Below are 20,381 nucleotides of genomic sequence, written 5' to 3' on the forward strand. Positions count from 1 at the left end.
TTGAAATGGGTCGATCATGGCGTCGACTATTGTGTATCGGTGCATATAGATATGTGATTGTTGCTGATTTCGTTCAGCGCGGATTCAATTAAATCACTTGTGTACCTTTCAAAAAGACGTGCGTGCAAGATTTCACAAATGCTGAAACAATTGCAAATGGGCCTTCGCGCGTTTTTACTCCTAGCGTCAAGAGTATGGACCTGTATTTGTTTCTTACTGAAGAAACAGGTTAGAGCAGTAAGTACTAGTAGTTCGCTTTCGTGGTATTTTTACACCACCGACTGTGCTGTTCTCGTTAGTCGACGTTTTAAGCGTGTCGGACTGTCTAAGACATAGTTTAAAGCTTTGTTATTTTGTATTTCCTGTTGTTGTCATTGCCATGCATATGAGCAAATTTTTATGGTCTCTCACCTTAAAACCTAGAGTTGTTATGATTTCTTCGCGGGTTTAACCCACCCTGCACCAACAGGTACTTCAACAATTAAATAATTGATTTGTTTTATGTGATACTTGAACTGATGGTCTGCACCAAGGTTTTTTCTGTTATGATGCTTACTGCGAATCCCAGGCTGTGAATGAAATTTTATAACTCCAGAGTTCGCTGCATGTCAGTTTCATCTTGGAGAAATGCTTGTACTGATATACGATTCACTGAATGTATCATATAGTGTAAATGGATGAAATTTATCTGTCTCATAGAGACCAACTGAAACCACAACAGCAATTGGAGTGTTACATCATTCTGAAAACTTATTCCTCCATACACATGTACATACGCTTCATCTACAAAAATTATAGTCTCCCCCAATGGTAGTCGTGCAAGATACAGGTAGATGCAGAGAGGATTGTACTTTGAATTGTATTAGCTCAGCATAATGGTCGTAAGACACTAAATTAAAACTGTCTGGTTTACAAAGTGTGTCTTTTAGGACTGACATGGATAAGGCTGATTATTATTATTATTATTATTATTATTATTATTATTATTATTATTATTCCATCCAGGATACTACTTCTTGCTGTAAGAATCTTTGACCTTCCTTCTCGTACATTTTAGGTGCTTTAACATTGTATGCTGACCCTTGTGATATGTCACTGAACTCCTCACTTAACTGTTGTGATTGAGGTTTTCTTTACTTTTGCTCAAATCATTCCAACTCAACACTAAGCAGAATTGTTTCACCAAAAACAATTCTGTGTCTGCTTTTTGTGTTCCACTGGATTTAATCACATAGTTTTTCAGTCATTAAAACTTATTTAATTTTCGTTGGATCAAGTGGAGACTGTGAATCTGACTTTCAACTTGGATTGCTGAGGTAGTGAAGATGGTGACACGTTTTCCTTCTTTGTCATCACCATTTAATGGGTCCGAAACTTAATCTGGAATATCTGAGAACAGTTTATATGACATTTCCATGTCAAAGTCTTATTATAATTCTCAATTTCTAACTATCCTGATGTGTAATGGAAACTGCAGTAGTCATGTATTATACATTTTCCATTATATTACCACAGATTGTTTCTGTGCCTTGGTTATCAAGGGTTTTTAGCACAGATTTGATTGAAACAGTCGAAAGCTTTATCTGAATTTGTACCTCCAGACAGGTTGGTTCTTCGTACTCATTGAGTTGTTGGGTCAACGGAAGCGTCCAGGTCCACCTGTCTGCTTTGACCCGTAATGTAAGGGTGTTGTTGTGTGTGACGACATTATGGCAGGAAGTTTATGACTTGGTTTTAGTTGTAGATGTCCTCTTGTTGTGTTTGATGGTGCTCTCCAGTGGTGTGTGTGTGTGTGTGTGTGTGTGTGTGTTAAAGAAAAATCCAAATAATTTTGAAAGTAACTTTTGTTTTGCTTTGTTTCTGGGTTTAACTATTTTTCATGTGCTTGTCATCGGGTAGCTCTCGTTTATTACTTGTAAGATGTCCTTGTAGTTGAATGGTATGTGGGACCCAATTCCATGTGGCCCAGCCGGGATGGTTATGGATTTGGTAAATCTGCAGTTCTGTAACTGTAAATGATGAGTACCACAAGCTTAGCATGTCTTTTATCACAGCAGTGGAACGTTGTGATTTACAGGAAATGGAGGTATTGTTATAACCATGGGATCCTGAGGAGATGACCTCAAGTAGGTATCCTCAAGGTTCTACACCAAATACACTGTATAATTCAGTTGACAACTTCAGCCTTTCTATCTTTGTCATAAACTTTATTAAAAAAACTGAAAATGACCAGTGATTCTCAGACATCTCTTCTGGCAACCGCACTCGCCTAATGCGACTGTAAGGCAGTACAGATACTTCCCCCATAAATAGATTTAGCACCTGCCAATAGATCACAGTAGTGTTAGTACAAGCCCTGGCATCATCATTTTTAATCTCTATAACTAAATAATAATTAAAACCGAAATGAATTGGAAGTTATGGTAGAACACTTCTCAATACGTTCATCTATTATTCCGACAATGGACTCACATAGTTGTATTAGACAGAACTTGGCAGAATCACATTAGAGAAATCCCTCCTCTCCGCTTCCCTCCCTTTCCTCATAATCGAGTATCCCATAAGATACATCACTTCACTTGACCAAATGCAGTTTCATCCATTTTCATAACTTCCCCAGTCCCCCCCCCCCCCCCTTATTTTCTCCTTTGCTCACTGATGTCTATGTCATGTGCACCAAATTGTAGGGAAGCCCAGTAACAAAAATACAGTAACATGGATCAATGTCTCGAATTTTTGAACCAAAGAGGCAACTTGGATCAAACTTGTATTCTTGCCACTCCTGTGACCTTTAGCATAATCAACAAGAGCACTACTCTTTTGTAGAAAAGAAATAATGGATGACATGTCCAAGATTTCCTTATACAACATTCCACTGTTAAATTTAACCTAGGGATCCTTGTTGATAATCAGCGCAAGCAGTAGAACCACCTCGAAATTCATTTTACTATTTACTGGAGTTTGAAATTTACCTCAAGACTGCCACATCCAACAACACATCTTAGTGATGCCATCTTCACACAAGCTAAGTTTCAAATATATCATGCATGTATTATATCACATTGTAACATCACAAGTCAAAGACAGCTTTTGATTTCACAGCTAAGAAATAGTGAAACAGTGTAATTTATCCATCACCTGAGTGTTTTCTCATCAGTGTCGTATCAAGGCTTGCCTGTTTTTATTTATTTATTTAATGTAGAAAATATTTCCAGCTGTAACCATGTAATGGAAGCCTCAGCTTCTCTTTGATACATTCAAAATTTCCTGAACTCAGAATGAAAATCATTATTTTATATTTCACAAGAACTTTTATTTGTGTTAACAGTAATACAAAATGTATAGATTGCTACATACCACATAGAGGAACTTGAATTTCTATTAAGTATTTAAATAAAAGAATTAAAGAAGGCATGATAAAACAGACTTTTATCAAAAATACGAGGGCAGTTCAATAAGTAATGCAACACATTTTTTTTCTGAAACAGGGGTTGTTTTATTCAGCATTGAAATACACCAGGTTATTCCCCAATCTTTTAGCTACACAACACTATTTTTCTACGTAATCTCCATTCAATGCTACGGCCTTACGCCACCTTGAAATGAGGGCCCGTATGCCTGCACGGTACCATTCCATTGGTCGATGTCGGAGCCAACGTCGTACTGCATCAATAACTTCTTCATCATCCGCGTAGTGCCTCCCACGGATTGCATCCTTCATTGGGTCAAACATATGGAAATCCGACGGTGCGAGATCGGGGCTGTAGGGTGCATGAGGAAGAACAGTCCACTGAAGTTTTGTGAGCTCCTCTCGGGTGCGAAGACTTGTGTGAGGTCTTGCGTTGTCATGAAGAAGGAGAAGTTCATTCAGATTTTTGTGCCTACGAACACGCTGAAGTCGTTTCTTCAATTTCTGAAGAGTAGCACAATACACTTCAGAGTTGATCGTTTGACCATGGGGAAGGACATCGAACAGAATAACCCCTTCAGCGTCCCAGAAGACTGTAACCATGACTTTACCGGCTGAGGGTATGGGTTTAAACTTTTTCTTGGTAGGGGAGTGAGTGTGGCGCCACTCCATTGATTGCCGTTTTGTTTCAGGTTCGAAGTGATGAATCCATGTTTCATCGCGTGTAACAATCTTTGACAAGAAATTGTCACCCTCAGCCACATGACGAGCAAGCAATTCCGCACAGATGGTTCTCCTTTGCTCTTTATGGTGTTCGGTTAGACGAGGGACCCAGCGGGAACAAACCTTTGAATATCCCAACTGGTGAACAATTGTGACAGCACTACCAACAGAGATGTCAAGTTGAGCACTGAGTTGTTTGATGGTGATCCGTCGATCATCTTAAACGAGTGTGTTCGCACGCTCCGCCATTGCAGGAGTCACAGCTGTGCACGGCCGGCCCGCACGCGGGAGATCAGACAGTCTTGCTTGACCTTGCGGCGATGATGACACACGCTTTGCCCAACGACTCACCGTGCTTTTGTCCACTGCCAGATCACCGTAGACATTCTGCAAGCGCCTATGAATTTCTGAGATGCCTTGGTTTTCCGCCAAAAGAAACTCGATCACTGCCCGTTGTTTGCAACGCACATCCGTTACAGACGCCATTTTAACAGCTCCGTACAGCGCTGCCACCTGTCGGAAGTCAATGAAACTATACGAGACGAAGCGGGAATGTTTGAAAATATTCCACAAGAAATTTCCGGTTTTTTCAACCAAAATTGGCCGAGAAAAAAAATGTGTTGCATTACTTACTGAACTGCCCTCGTAATTTTCTTTTGACTATATTCTATTACTTACAAATAAATTTGTAATGAGTTTGGTGATCATTTTCATTTTATTTGCAGAATAGATATGGTATAAAGAAGCATGCAAAATCATAAAATGTTTACAGATTACATTTTCAAATCAGAACCATGAATGACTAATATTCACAGCCAGATTGCAGTGTGACAAGTAATGTCATTATTGCTAAGGAACTATTTGTTAGATTACACCATGTAGTAATTAATTAAAGAAATACTGAATCCCATCATTGTGGCATTCTGAATCGATTAAAGAGCAAGAAGCATGAAAACTGATTCCTATTGGCATAATGATGCTAGAAAAGCAGAAATGGCTGCACATCAACTGGAATTGCCTACCTTGCTAGTTAAAGTACCTTGGCTTTGCACCTTGAAGGGACTAGGCTCACAACGTGCACCTAGAGGAGACACCAAATACCCAGCGTCTGCGTTGAGGCTAATGGACCACCATTTACTACCTGGCTTCAGCTGCTGATGGTGTACGTGGTATGCGGTTTCTTCATTGTTCCATAATCACTGGCATACTAAACCATTGATTTTCATGAATCATTCACTAACATAAAAGCCATTTGGGAGTCTTACAAAGTGTGACTTAGTGGCACTAAGTGTGTAACAAATGCATAATTCACAGTAGAGATGGTACTTACTGCCATCCTGGGTACCGAAGAGGTCCAGAATTATTTTAGTTTTACTAAGGTAAAGGAAAGAATGCACCTTTGTAACTCTTCTTTTATAAAATTTTAAATGTGATGTACAAAAGGATGACTATTTATAGTTGGTCTAAGCAGGGGCACTCTATTAGATGATCTGTGTTTAGTGACTTGTTTAAACAATCGATTGACCAAACAATGTTTGTTGTTTTTTTTTTTTTTAGTCAGTCAGGTTTTCAATTGAATGAAACAATCAAATGAAAGTTTTTTCTGCCATCACTGTAGGAAAGGTTTCACTCCTTTCTGGATGTTAATGGTTCTACTTAATGTGAGACTACCAACTGAAACAAATGTTGTACAGTTATGTCCAGCATATAGATTTTCTCACTCAGTCTCCAAGTAGAAGTGTTTTCATGAAAACACTTGTTCAGCCTTTCTGGTCAAATACGAGCCATGAATAGTGTTCCAACTTATTTTTAGTGACAAGTAACATCTACATTCAAAGAGAGGTCAATAGTCAGCATGCTACGTTTGTAAAAATTAAGCATTTTCAAAATTTATTTAACTATGAGTTTTTCATGCTTCTGAAATTAAATATAAATAAATTTAAAAGTTTAACAACTGGTGTTTCATTGTAAATTTATGTCACAATGGGCAATATTTTTTTAAAACTTACTCAACTACTTTGTCTCTCTTTCCACTGGGTTGAACCTCTCAACGATAATTCTGTTTTGATAAATATCAAGGTAACAAAGTCACTATGAGCATAGATATTGTTGTTGTTGTTGTGGTCTTCAGTCCTGAGACTGGTTTGATGCAGCCCTCCATGCTACTCTATCCTGTGCAAGCCTTTTCATCTCCCAGTACCTACTGCAACCTACGTCCTTCCGAATCTGCTTAGTGTATTCATCTCTTGGTCTCCCTCTACGATTTTTACCCTCCACGCTGCCCTCCAATACTAAATTGGTGTTCCCTTGATGCCTCAGAACATGTCCTACCAACCAATCCCTTCTTCTGGTCAAGTTGTGCCACAAACTTCTCTTCTCCCCAATCCTATTCAATACTTCCTCATTAGTTATGTGATCTACCCATCTAATCTTCAGCATTCTTCTGTAGCACCACATTTCGAAAGCTTCTATTCTCTTCTTGTCCAAACTAGTTATCGTCCATGTTTCACTTCCATACATGGCTACACTCCATACGAATACTTTCAGAAATGACTTCCTGACACTTAAATCAATACTGGATGTTAACAACTTTCTCTTCTTCAGAAACGCTTTCCTTGCCATTGCCAGCCTACATTTTATATCCTCTCTACTTCGACCATCATCAGTTATTTTGCTCCCCAAATAGCAAAACTCCTTTACTACTTTAAGTGCCTCATTTCCTAATCTAATTCCCTCAGCATCACCCGACTTAATTAGACTACATTCCATTATCCTCGTTTTGCTTTTGTTGATGTTCATCTTATATCCTCCTTTCAAGACACTGTCCATTCCATTCAACTGCCCTTCCAAGTCCTTTGCTGTCTCTGACAGAATTACAATGTCATCGGCGAACCTCAAAGTTTTTATTTCTTCTCCATGAATTTTAATACCTACTCCGAATTTTTCTTTTGTTTCCTTTACTGCTTGCTCAATATACAGATTGAACAACATCGGGGAGAGGCTACAACCTGTCTTATTCCCTTCCCAACCACTGCTTCCCTTTCATGTCCCTCGACTCTTATAACTGCCATCTGGTTTCTGTACAAATTGTAAATAACCTTTCGCTCCCTGTATTTTACCCCTGCCACCTTTAGAATTTGAAAGAGAGTATTCCAGTCAACATTGTCAAAAGCTTTCTCTAAGTCTACAAATGCTAGAAACGTAGGTTTGCCTTTCCTTAATCTTTCTTCTAAGATAAGTCGTAAGGTCAGTATTGCCTCACATGTTCCAGTGTTTCTACGGAATCCAAACTGATCTTCTCCGAGGTTGGCTTCTACTAGTTTTTCCATTCGTCTGTAAAGAATTCGTGTTAGTATTTTGCAGCTGTGACTTATTAAGCTGATAGTTCGGAGCATAGATATACATTGATGGTAAAAGAAATCCCATTGCCAAGGAGGAGTGGTGTGTGACAAACAGAAGTTGGTAGGCATGTTACTGCATATGTGAGATGATATCTATTCAGATTTCGTGCTAGTCCTGTAAGAGTGATGTTAGTGGTGCCGCTATGAGGATACAAATAAGGTTTTCTTTAAATACGCGCTCTAACGGTCGTGAGGGTTAGTTACAGGGTGTTTCAAAAATGACCGGTATATTTGAAACGGCAATAAAAACTAAACGAGCAGCGATAGAAATACACCGTTTGTTGCAATATGCTTGGGACAACAGTACATTTTCAGGCAGACAAACTTTCGAAATTACAGTAGTTACAATTGTCAGCAACAGATGGCGCTGCGGTCTGGGAAACTCTATAGTACGATATTTTCCACATATCCACCATGCGTAGCAATAATAGGGCGTAGTCTCTGAATGAAATTACCCGAAACCTTTGACAACGTGTCTGGCGGAATGGCTTCACATGCAGATGAGATGTACTGCTTCAGCTGTTCAATTGTTTCTGGATTCTGGCGGTACACCTGGTCTTTCAAGTGTCCCCACAGAAAGAAGTCACAGGGGTTCATGTCTGGCGAATAGGGAGGACAATCCACACCGCCTCCTGTACCGTTAGCAAATGTCTCTCGTGCAGCAATGGTAGCGGCGCTGAGGGGTTGCCGCGTTTGAATTTTGTATGGATAGAGGTGTAAACTCTGGCGCATGAGACGATACGTGGACGTTGGCGTCATTTGGACCGAAGCTGCAACATGGCGAACGGAAACCCGAGGCCGCTGTTGGATCACCTGCTGCACTAGCTGCGCGTTGCCCTCTGTGGTTGCCGTACGCGGTCGTCCTACCTTTCCAGCACGTTCATCCGTCACGTTCCCAGTCCGTTGAAATTTTTCAAACAGATCCTTTATTGTATCGCTTTTTGGTCCTTTGGTTACGTTAAACCTCCGTTGAAAACTTCGTCTTGTTGCAACAACACTGTGTTCTAGGCAATGGAATTCCAACACCAGAAAAATCCTCTGTTCTAAGGAATAAACCATGTTGTCTACAGCACACTTGCACGTTGTGAACAGCACACGCTTACAGCAGAAAGACGACGTACAGAATGGCGTACCCACAGACTGCGTTGTCTTCTATATCTTTCACATCACTTGCAGCGCCATCTGTTGTTGAAAATTGTAACTACTGTAATTTCGAAAGTTTGTCCGCCTGAAAATGTACTTTTGTCCCAAGCATATTGCAACAAACGGTGTATTTCTATCGCTGCTCGTTTAGTTTTTATTGCCGTTTCAAATATACCGGTCATTTTTGAAACACCCTGTACCCGTGAGATTGGATGTGGTGAGTCAATCTTAGTAAAGAATGCCTTTAAGGTGACAAAAACGCCATTATGAACTCATCCCGAGTTTGAACAAGGTCATGCAATAAGGTTTTGAGAAGCTGGATGTTCCTTCTGTGATATTACAGAAAGACGTAGCAAGAATGAGACACAGAAAGACTTGGCAAGACTGTAGCCACTGTACGTGATTGCTGGCATTGGTGGTCACGAGAATGTACAGTCACAAGAAGACAAGTCTCTGGATGGCCACATGGGACTACAGAGAGGAAAAGACATCGCATTGTTCACTGTATGGCTCTGGCTCATCGTACTGCATCTGCAGCAGCAATTTGAGCAGCAGTTTACACCACAATGACTCAACGAACTGTTATAAACTGGTTTGCTTCAAGGACAGCTCCAAGCCAGATACCCTGTAGTGTGCATTCCACTCATCCCAAATCACAGACACTTGCGACATAAGTGGTATCAAGTGACTACTTATGAAGGGCAGGGTGGAGGTCTGTTGTGTTTACTGATGAAGCTGGTTCTGCATTGGTGCCTTGTGTTGGTTAGGAAGAGGCCAGTTGAGGACCTGCAACCAACTGTCTGCTTGATGTACATACTGGGCCCTCACCTGGAATTATGATCTGGGATGTGATTTCATACGACAGCAGGAACACTCTCATGATTATCCTATGCACCCTGACTCGAAATTTTTACATCAATCTGGTGATTCGGTCTGTTGTACTGCTATTCATGAACAACATTCCAGGGGATGTTTTCTAGCTGTGCTCACCCACATACCGCTGTTATAACCCAATATGCTCTACAGAGTGTTGACATGCTGCCTTGGCGTTGTCGATCACCAGAAGTGTTTCCAGTTGGGCACATGTTGGACATCATTGGATGGCAACTCCAGCATCATCCACAAACTGCATGAATCATCTCTATGTCGACAGATCAAGTGCTTCAGACATGAAAGTCCATCCCACAAACTGACATCCGGCACTTGTGCAGCACAATGCATGCACATTTCCATGCTTGTATTCAACATTCTGGCAATTATACCGGTTATTAATGTACCAGCATTTCACATTTGCAGTGACATGTCTTGCACTTACTTACATTAACCTCTGATCTTGTCATGTTAACCACTTAAATATTTGCCTAGGCAAATGTATTCCCAAAATTTCAAATTACTGTACATAAATAATTTCTGGTGTTGTGGTTTTTTTCCCATCAGTGTATTTGATTTGATAAGCTTTTGGGGTAATTATAAATTATTATCATTGGATGTTCATGTAGTTTTGATTTAGTTTGTGTAACACAGAATACATAGGCAAGTATTGATTTTGAATGAAAGCTCAAAATATTATTTAAGCACATTTCTGTTACAAGAGAAGTCCTAACAGTTTTAATCAAACCATAGCTGTCAGGTGGTGGTACTGTAGATCATTTACTTAAATTTACTTCGGTAAGAGTTTAAAAGCACCATCTCGTCCAGGTTCTTTGATTTCAAGTGGTTCCTCCTCTTTGTAGAAGTGTCCAGTGTTTGAAAAAACTCGCTCTGAGGGAATCGAAGCAGCTGGAATGCACAAATACTTTAAGGCAGTGTCAGACAAAAGATGACATGGACTGTGGAACTTCTTCCAACACCTAGTGGATCAGGTATATCCTCCAAGTGTAGTATCTTTTTGGACTAGGGGAACTGCATTTCCTCTTGGACGTTAGTAGGTATCCATGATGCTGACTCATTTTTAGTTTTCTGTTCCATGAAATAGTCCAAATCTTCTTCTTATTAACTTGTGTTTCAGCTGTCTGTACTTGAACGAACATGCCATCTACCACAACAGTGTCGTTGTTTGGAGTTTGACATAAGCTGTCTTATGAGCGCACTCTGCCATTTTCAGCGCTTTCGCATGCTCAAAACCCACACTTTCTGAGCGTAAGTGATACCTGCCTCCATAGTTGTGGTTGTGTCAATCACTGCTCTTGGGTGTCCTTTAACCAATAGCACCACAATGGAGGATGTTGTGAACTGTTCCTCAGATGTTTATTCTATTAACTCAGAGGTTCTAGTCCAGGAAGGCAGTTGAAACAAGCCACTATCCTGCCATCATAGCCTCCCAGTTGACATTGGAAATTGTCATTATGATGACATCTTTGATCAATACTAAGTGCTGTACATAAGGAAAGTAGAGTTCCATCCGTTGGTTGGAGCCTCCTATTTCAGCTTTAATTGTCTCCCCACACCCCCAACTGAACTGGACAGTCTACCAGTTTCACATTGGCTACAGTGGTGCTTTTGAAAACACCAAAAATTTTGCAATGTTTCTATCACAAGGAACTTAGTGCTGCTGGTTCAGGATTGTTGAACAAACATGGCAATACTAAATTACATGAGTGTGTGAGTAATGCAAGACAAATAAACAACACTCGTTTTCCTTGCACATTTGTCAAAAGAGCAGACTGCAGTTTGTGCTGCTGAGTAAAGTGTACTGTCACTGTCAGAAACCTTTTGTTGGTCCACAGTCAATGTAGCATATTTGGTTTCAGCCAGCTTATTGCCCATAACTTCCCTGATTTCAAGAATTGATCATTTAACGGTTTGTTCATCAGGTTCTTTCTTGAAGGCAAAGAATATCATGGTTCTAATGTCTTGACTATAGTCTGAATGAAATTACTTGATCCTTGACACTTCACACATTGGAGCTGGTTTCCTCCAATCAAAGCACTCAGTGTCATGCCTCAACCATTCACTGTTGCCAAACTGCCACAAAAATTGGTCAGTTAACTTCCAAATACCTTGTCCAGCATTGTTTCGTGATATGTTTGTATCCTGAATCATGGGTCTGGCACTTTAATTTTGTATTCCATTATATATGTATAACCACACTACAAACAACACATACACATAATTATGCTGATGAAATACACATATTTCATACACAGCACTGACTAAACACTGGGTCATTCCATGTCAAGTGGCCTAGGGGTCTCCACTCGACCATCTCCAATTTTGATGAAATTTTTACAGGATATACATATAGACCTTACATGAAGCACTGCCAAATTACAGCTGCATAAGTAGTGTGGTGTGGCCACTAGCCACCTTTTTGTAAAGGCTCATTTTTTGACATTGTGACTGAAATGAATAAATGATCAACTTGGTTTTACCATTGTTCAGGATCCCGAGAAACCTGTCATGCTGAGACTTTGTGATCCTGATCAACTTTTTGGTTCAAATGGCTCTGAGCACTATGCGACTTAACTTCTGAGGTCATCAGTCGCCTAGAACTTTGAACTAATTAAACCTAACTAACCTAAGGACATCACACACATCCATGCCCCAGGCAGAATTTGAACCTGCGACCGTAGCGGTCGCTCGGCTCCAGACTGTAGCGCCTAGAATCGCACGGCCACTCCGGCCGGCCAAATTTTTGGGTACAGTAGCTTAGTTGTAGTACAAAAGGTCAAACTATGGTAAATTCATCATAGTGTGCTATCAAAGTGGTTCATAAATTTTGTCATACCAAATTTTGACTATGCTTTATTGCCTTGTATCTACTGAAAGAATAACTTTCTGAAGCTGATACTTTAGTTATCTGCAACCTGTCAGCATGTCATAAAGCTCTGCAAGTGATATCCAGATTGCTCAAATAATAACTGAGTTACCTGAGCTCACCATGTGTGATCAAAAAAAGATTTTTTTAATTTTTTATTATTTTTATTTATTTTTTATTTTGGAGACAGACCAGTTTAGTGTCAACAGTGTTTAGTGTCAGCAATGGAGTCTGGTAACGTGCTTCAACAGTCAGTCTGAAGCACACTGTTGTGTAGTTAAGAGTGTTCAGATGTTGTGTGTGCCTTTTTAAATTATGTAAAGTGTGTTGTCATTACTGGATCAACATCTTTTTTCGGTAATTATTTCAAGGTACGGGGTGACTTTTTAGAAATGTTTATCAGGTTATTTAATTTTGTCTGTTGTATTCTCAAGGAAGTTCCCATTATCTATGATCGTTTAATATTTTTCAGTGGGAAAAATACACCACTTCTACTTTATCTAACATTGAAACAAACGGCAATTGGAAGCTTAAATTTAATTGTAGTGTAATGGATATCAGCGAGGTTTCAGTACCATATGTCATTGGCCTTGCAGATAATTCTGAAAACATACACACATCAACAAGGCTTCATTCCAATCAAAGAATTTTCTGTAGAGCAACAGGAATTAACAAACCAAAGAAGTGAGATATGTCTTACTGAAAATCCACAAATATGCTTTCATCACAAAGCAATACTTGTGGACAAATACGACTTCATACAGAGATCTTGTTGTAATCCTTTTGGTGCAAAGAACCATTCTGTTAAAAAGGGTTTTCGGATTGTCAATGTGGAAACAGCAAAATAATTGCAAGCCAAGACTAAGATCAGTGTGAAACCTGGTTAGAAGATCTGTCCAACTTGCAGAAAGCAATTTTTAGCAAATAAAGCAGAAAAATCACAGTCGAATTCAAACCAGTCAGAGGATGAAGCATATCCAGAAGTAGCAATTGATTCAAGTCTTAACTGCTTTTGGGGTCTCCTCACTAAAATTTCAGAGAGTATCAAAAAGGGATGTGAAAGGTTACACAAAATGAAAAATAAGCAAAGCTCAAGAGGCAATTACGAATAACATTGCTGCTGCTGCTGGAGGATTCACCCCAAAAGATCTTCAAGCACCTAGTACAAGCAAGACATGTCCCGATTGTGAAGATTATAAGCATCTGATTAAAGAATTGAAAGAGAAGTTGCAATTGTCAAGGCAGCCTGAAAAATTGCAAATACTGACATTAGTACCACAAAGCTGGACTATAAAAAAGACAATGCAAGAATTTGGTGTTTCAGACAGGATGGTAAAAGCAACTAGGAAGTTGCAGGCAAAAATGGTGTATTGGCTCTGCCAAAGAACAAGTGTGGCATGAAGATTCCAGATCCCGTAAAAGAAAGAGTGGTAACATTTTTAAGAATGAAGAATTTAGCCAAATTTGTCCAGGTAAAAAACACTATGTATGAATGAGAATAGAAGGAAAGAAAGTTTTGATGCAAAAATACTGTCTTCTGAATAATTTGAAATAAATGTTTGCTGCTTATTGACTTCAGCATGGGCCTGAAATTAGCATTTCCAAATTTTGCGAATTGAGACCAAAATGGTGCATCACTGTGGGTGCTGCAGGAACCCACTCAGTCTGTGTTTGCACTTTACACCAAAATGTTAAAGTGATGCTTGCAAGCACTTCAATCAAAAAAGATTATAAGAGTCTGACTGCTAAAACAGCGTGTGGTTTGGAATCCAAAGACTGCATGCTTGATCACTGTGAAATCTGTCCGGGAAAAGAACTGCTGGAACAGTTTTTAGAAAGCAGTTTTGAAGACAGTGATCCAGATGATACCATTGAGTTCAAACAGTGGATGCACACCAATAGAGATACATTAGAAGCCAAGCAGATGACCACCGAGGATTTTATTGAAGATCGGATTTCAAAAATTGACAAACTTTCCACTCATCATCATGTTACAAAGCAGCAGAGCAATCACTATAAATGGATAAAAGAAAGCTGTAAGCCAACTGAACTGATTGTATTAATAGACTTTGCTGAAAATTATTCCTTCATTGTCCAGGGTGCCACTCGAAGTTTTCACTGGAATAACAGCCAAGCAACTTTACACCCATTTGATATGTACTTCAGAAATAACTTGGACATCAGAAGCATCAGCTACTGTATAATAAGCGACAGCCTGAAACATGATGCAGTCGCTGTACATGCTTTTATAGTGAAATTAATAGAAGATCTAAAGTGTCTCCTTGGAAAAATCACACACATTTACTACTTCAGTGATGGGTCAGCAACACAGTACAAAAACTTCAAAAATTTTCTGAATCTCTGCCACCATCAAAATGACTTTGGAATCTCAGCTGAATGGAACTTTTTTGCTACAAGCCATGGAAAATCTCCATGTGATGGAATTGGAGGACCTGTAAAGTGCCTGGCAGCAAGAGAAAGCCTTCAAAGACCAACTGAGGACCAAATTTTGACACCAACTGATTTGTTTAAATACTGTACAAAGAATATCAGAGGAATCCAATTCATTTCAGTTTCAAAAAAAGAAATTGAAACAGGAAAAACTGAGCAGGAAGCAAGATTCATAAATGGCTGTGCAGTATCAGGAAGAAGAGAGAATCTCCATTTTGTGCCATTAAATGAAAAGTAAGTTTGTATTAGAAGAGTATCCAATGATACAAATTTTTTTGTGGCAAATGTTGACCAAAGTCAAGCAACAGATTCATTCAGAAATATTACAGCCTTACAACCGGGCCAATACGTTGCCTGTATATATGATGGAAAATGGTGGATTGGTAATGTGTCTGAAGTTTCAGAAGAAGAAAACAATGTTTTAGTCAGTTTCATGCACCCCAATGGACCTGCACATTCATTCTATTGGCCAGCTAGGCAGGATGCTTGTTGTTTTCCAAACAAACACATTATTTCTGTCATTCCAGCTCCATCAGCAACAAGAATGGGCTGGCATTATAGCTTATTAGAATCAGCTGTAATTGCTATTAATAACACATTTCTGCAAATGAATTAATAAGAACTGAAATATTTGGCTTGGGAACCATAAAGAGCACGACTCGTACATGTATTTTTTAATGTAATATAAATGTAAGTTTATTTGGTACAAAAAGATTTATGGACCACTTTGATGGCACACTATGATGAATTTACCATTGTTTGACGTTTTGTTTTACAGCTAACAAGGGAACCTCCCCATCACACCCCCCTAAGATTTAGTTATAAGTTGGCACAGTGGATAGGCCTTGAAAAACTGAACACAGATCAATCGAGAAAACAGGAAGTAATTGTGTGGAACTATGAAAAAAATAAGCAAAATATACAAACTGATTAGTCCATGCGCAAGATAGGCAACATCAAGGACAGAGTTTGATTTTCATTTTTATTAAATTAATTGGTTTAAATGTTTTTCTTATTTTTAATTCTTTGCCACATCATTTTGACTTTTTTAGTTGCTCTTGTTTTTCTGCCTATAATTCTTTTTTTTTGTCTGGAACCTGCATGTGCCATCTATAATCTGATACCAACTGGCAATGAGGATTGCTCATCGGTTGGTAACTCGGCAGCTTGTGTAGCCAGTGAGAGAATACTTTAAGGTAACCAATGATAGCAAGAAATTACAGTTTGCTTTTAGCACTGAAACTGAACTTTATCTGCTTTTTGTTTGCTAATAAAGGTGAGCATTTAATAGCTGTGAACAAAGCAATCTTGACTTCAGTTCTGCTGCGGATTGTTGATCACAGCTTTCTCGGATACATTACACATCATGAGTTTGCAGTTAGTTAGGACATGAGTTTAAATTCAGGGTTACAAATTGTCTCCTGGTGCACTTCAGTCATTGATCATTCTCGCATTTCCAACATACCATGTAGTGGTCACTTCCAACATTGCTACGCATGACACATTAACAGCATTTGTGAAGTGACTTGCCATGTTTGAGTGTTACCTATAAAAACGTGGTAGCTGGTGGCCAGTGTGGCAACACCATAGTGGCAAGTGACCAACCTCAACTGTCAAGTAATTTTAAATGGACTATACTTGGTGCTGTCAACTAAATAAAATGGTAGATCCCCACCATGGGGCTCACAACTCTCTTGTGAGTATATGCTTGGCTACCATAGGCCCCCAACTTTTGCAGTACTACTTCCTTTCTTGTACTCCAGACCCGTATTTCCCTTTTCACCGGATGGTCTTTCTGGTGTAGACCCCAAATGCACCTGATACTTGATTTAGGACCCTGGTTTTCCATTTTCCTTCCAGCAGTCCCTGCACCTTTACATTAGTAAATACATGGTCCCCATTGTTGGGATTGACCTGCCACCACTTTTCCAAATTTTTCAGAACTGCAGATCATGCAAGGAAGGTAGACTAATTTGGTGTCTGTTCCACCTTTGTGCTTTTCCATCTTAGTGCCCTTCCTTTCCAGTAAGGTAGTACGCCCAAAACTCAGTATGGTAGCCATCCCATTGTGGGGGAGGGGTCGTCAGTTACATGCACGGTTGTAGCCTTTTGACTATGCAAGGATTGTACTGTTGGTGCCTGAACTGAAACCTCACAATGTACCAAGTATGCCAAGGAGTATGTGCTCATCTTAACTGGGTCATGGGGCCTCCAAGCAATAGAATACTGGCCAGGCTGGGTGGCTTCCATTGGGAGAGCCCCCATTCGGAGTGTGTGGCACCATGGCAGATGACTCACATCTGAAGCAGATGAAGCTTTCTCCCACTGGTGATCATATGGACCCAGCAGCCTCTTCATAAGGGGAGAAGTCTTCAATGTAGAGAGATGTGACCCCAGAATGTTTCCTTCCCTGACTATGCCGTGGGAGGAACGCCGGACTAAGCGACAAGTAGAAAAATACTCTCCCCCAATACCTGCTTTGTACGAGGACAGATGAATATTCTTGCTTTGGCCACAAAGCCTTCATTCTTTGTAGAAACTGTAGAGGACAAGCTTGGGGAAGTTGCGGGTTGCTTGTGACAAGCTGGGGAACATACCAGTGACAATTGTTCCCTTAATAGTCCAAATAGGATTCAAGGCATCATTTTCCATCATGACCATCTTTTGTAGTCTGATAATGAGCTGCATGCCAACTTGGAGCGACATGGTGTACACACTGTCCGCTGTGTACATAGGGGGTTAAAGGAGAATGTGGTTGCTACTGGGACCTTCATTTTGGCCTTTGAGGGTGATTTGTTGCCTGAAATAGTCAAGGTGATGGTATACCAATGTGACATGAAGCCCCTGTCCTTCATGGCTACTGGCGATATTTTAAGAATCATACCAATTATGATTGGATATCAGGCAGGGTTTGCACATATGTTCTGAACTCTGTATGTTGCAAATATGTGCCTCTTAATACAACTTTGGAGGCTATGCCATTTCAGTATTTTACCATCTGTAGTATTTATCTCCCTCCCAATGGTGTCCCTCAGAATTTATTGTCTGCATTGGTTTCTCAGCTCCTCCCACCTTTCCTAATCTTGGACAATTTCAATACCCATAACCCTTTGTGGGGTGAAACCATGATCACTGACCACAGTAAAGATATCGGAAACTTACTGGCTGAGCTTGACCTCCATCTCTTGACTACTGGTGCCTCCACACTGTTCAGTGTGGCACATGGAATTACTCGGCCAATGATCTTTCTGTTTGCAGCCCTGTTCTTCTCCTGTCCATCCAATGGAGGGTCCACGATGACCTGTGTGGTAGCAGCCACTTCCCAGTCTTCCTGTCCCTCCCTCCACATCACTCCCTTGGGCGTCTATCTAGAGATGCTTTCCATATTGCCAACTGGAATACTTCCACCTCCAGTGTCATTTTAGCTCCCTGCTAAATGGAAGCATTGATGAAGCTGTCCAGAATGCAACAGCAGCCATTCTATTTCAAGCCGACAGCGATCCCATATTCTTCAGGGTCCCCTTGTTGGAAGGTAGTACCTTGGTGGCTCTGGAATATTGCCGAGGCCATTTGAGATCACGGGTGGTCTCTCCAATGCCATAAGCAGCATCCATCAGTCCAGCACGCCATTGCCTTTAAACAGCTACATGCCATGGTCAGTCACTTAATGAAATGACAGAAGCAAGAACACTGGGAACGTTACGTTTCAATCATAGGACCACAAACACCTCATTTGCAGGTCTGGGCGAATATCAGACACCTCTATGGACACCAGTATTCTACAGGTGTATTTGGCATTTCGTTGGACAATGCTTTTTTCACTGATTCAGATGCCTTAGCTGAACATTTTGCTCTGTGTTATGCTTGGGCCTCTGCATCTGAGAACTATCAACCTGCGTTTTGTGTCCTTAAACAGCAACAGGAGTGATTGCAGTTCACTACATTCCACATGGAATCCTATAATGCTCCATGCAGGGAGTGTGAATTCTTCAGTGCTCTAACCCCTTGCCCTGATACAGCCCTTTGGCCAGACTGCATCCATAACCAGATTCTCGAACCACTATCAGTGGATTGTCAACGTCACCTTACCATCGTCAACCGTATCTGGAGTGAGGGTGCGCTCCCACCTCAATGGAAAGAAAACACCAAGTAAGCATCCTCTGTTGATGCGCAGCTGTTGTCAGTCTCACCAATGTTCTCTGTAAGTTGGTCGAAGGCATTATGAGCCAGCGGCTGTGCTTCGGGCCCTTCTGGCTCCATCCCACTGCAGTTTTTGCCAAGGCTGTTCCACAGCTGATAATTTTATGTGCTTGAAGTCTGCCATCCAGACAGCTTTTGATCACTGTCAACATCTTACTGCTGTCTTCCTCAAGCTACAAAAGGCTTATAACATCATATGGCGACACCACATCCTTGGTACCTTACTGAGCTGGGTCTTCAGGGTCTGTTTCTGATTTTTGTCCATAACTTGTTGTCAATGCATACTTTATGGGTTGGAGTTTGTGCTTCCGACAGTATCTCCCGTATCCAAGAGAATAGGGTGTCGGAGAGCTCTCTATGAAAGTATCCCTCTCTTTTTAATGGCCATCAATGGTCTAGCTGTTGGGTCTTCAATATGCTGATGATTTTTGCATTTACTGTTGCCCCTCCAGTGGGCATTTCTGAACACTGACTGCAGGATGCCACTCGATAGGTGCATTCATATCCCCTCACCCACAGCTCTCAGTTTTCTGCTGCCAAGACTTGCACAGGTGCTTCTGTCACTGTCATATTGTTCATCCACAACCAGAACTTTACCTTGGTGACCAGTTACTCAATGTGGTGGATACCTATTGCTCTTTGGGACAGTTTTTGATGTCTGGCTGATGTGGCTACCCCATCTTCACCAACTTAAGCAAAAGTGCTGCTATACCTTAATACATTTTGCTCCCTCAGTAACACCAGAAGGGAGGCAGACCATACTACCCTTCTGCAGCATTACAAAACCCTCATCCTGTTCCATCTCGATTATGGGAGTATATAGTTTGGCATCACCCTCAGCTTTGCGGCCACTGGACCCGATACACCACTGTGAGGTCCGACTTGCTGTAGGAGCTTTTTGAACTAGCACTGTGAACATCCTACCTGAGGAGGCTGGAATCCCTCATCTATCAATCAGGTGCCAAGAACAGCTGCTCAGTTATGTTATCCACATTTGCAGCTCCCCTAAACATCCAGACTATTGTGTCCTTTTTCCTAGCAGGGAAGTCCACCTCCCACAATAGAGACTCAGAACTGTGTTACAAGTGCAGTTTGACTATGGTGTCTCTGCTCTGAACTCCAGCTTCCCCCACTGTTGCCTCTTGTCAGGGAGCAGTTGCATACACCCCATGGTGTATACCCTGATCTCACATCTCTCTCAGTTAATCGTGTGAACTGAAAAATTCAGTTGACACCATGATGTTTCGCCACCTGTTCCTGGCTGTCCTCTATGGATTTCCAGGTTCGGAAGTGCTAA

General features: G+C 40.7%; 1 protein-coding gene across 4 annotated transcripts in view; it reads left to right on the forward strand.

The window, feature by feature from the left end:
• LOC124605451 (CTD nuclear envelope phosphatase 1 homolog) overlaps positions 1-20,381 on the forward strand; it is a 115,770-nt gene continuing 95,389 nt past the window's right edge. For 2 of the 4 annotated variants that reach the window (XM_047137132.1, XM_047137134.1), the window contains exon 1: positions 1-237. In XM_047137132.1, coding sequence (XP_046993088.1) covers positions 139-237 — 99 coding nt within the window. In that variant the 5' untranslated portion in view covers positions 1-138. The remainder of the gene's footprint in view (positions 238-20,381) is intronic. The other 2 variants (XM_047137133.1, XM_047137135.1) reach the window with 1 other exon arrangement.

This window comes from Schistocerca americana, chromosome 3, assembly GCF_021461395.2.
Source record: "Schistocerca americana isolate TAMUIC-IGC-003095 chromosome 3, iqSchAmer2.1, whole genome shotgun sequence".
Lineage (NCBI taxonomy): Eukaryota > Metazoa > Arthropoda > Insecta > Orthoptera > Acrididae > Schistocerca > Schistocerca americana.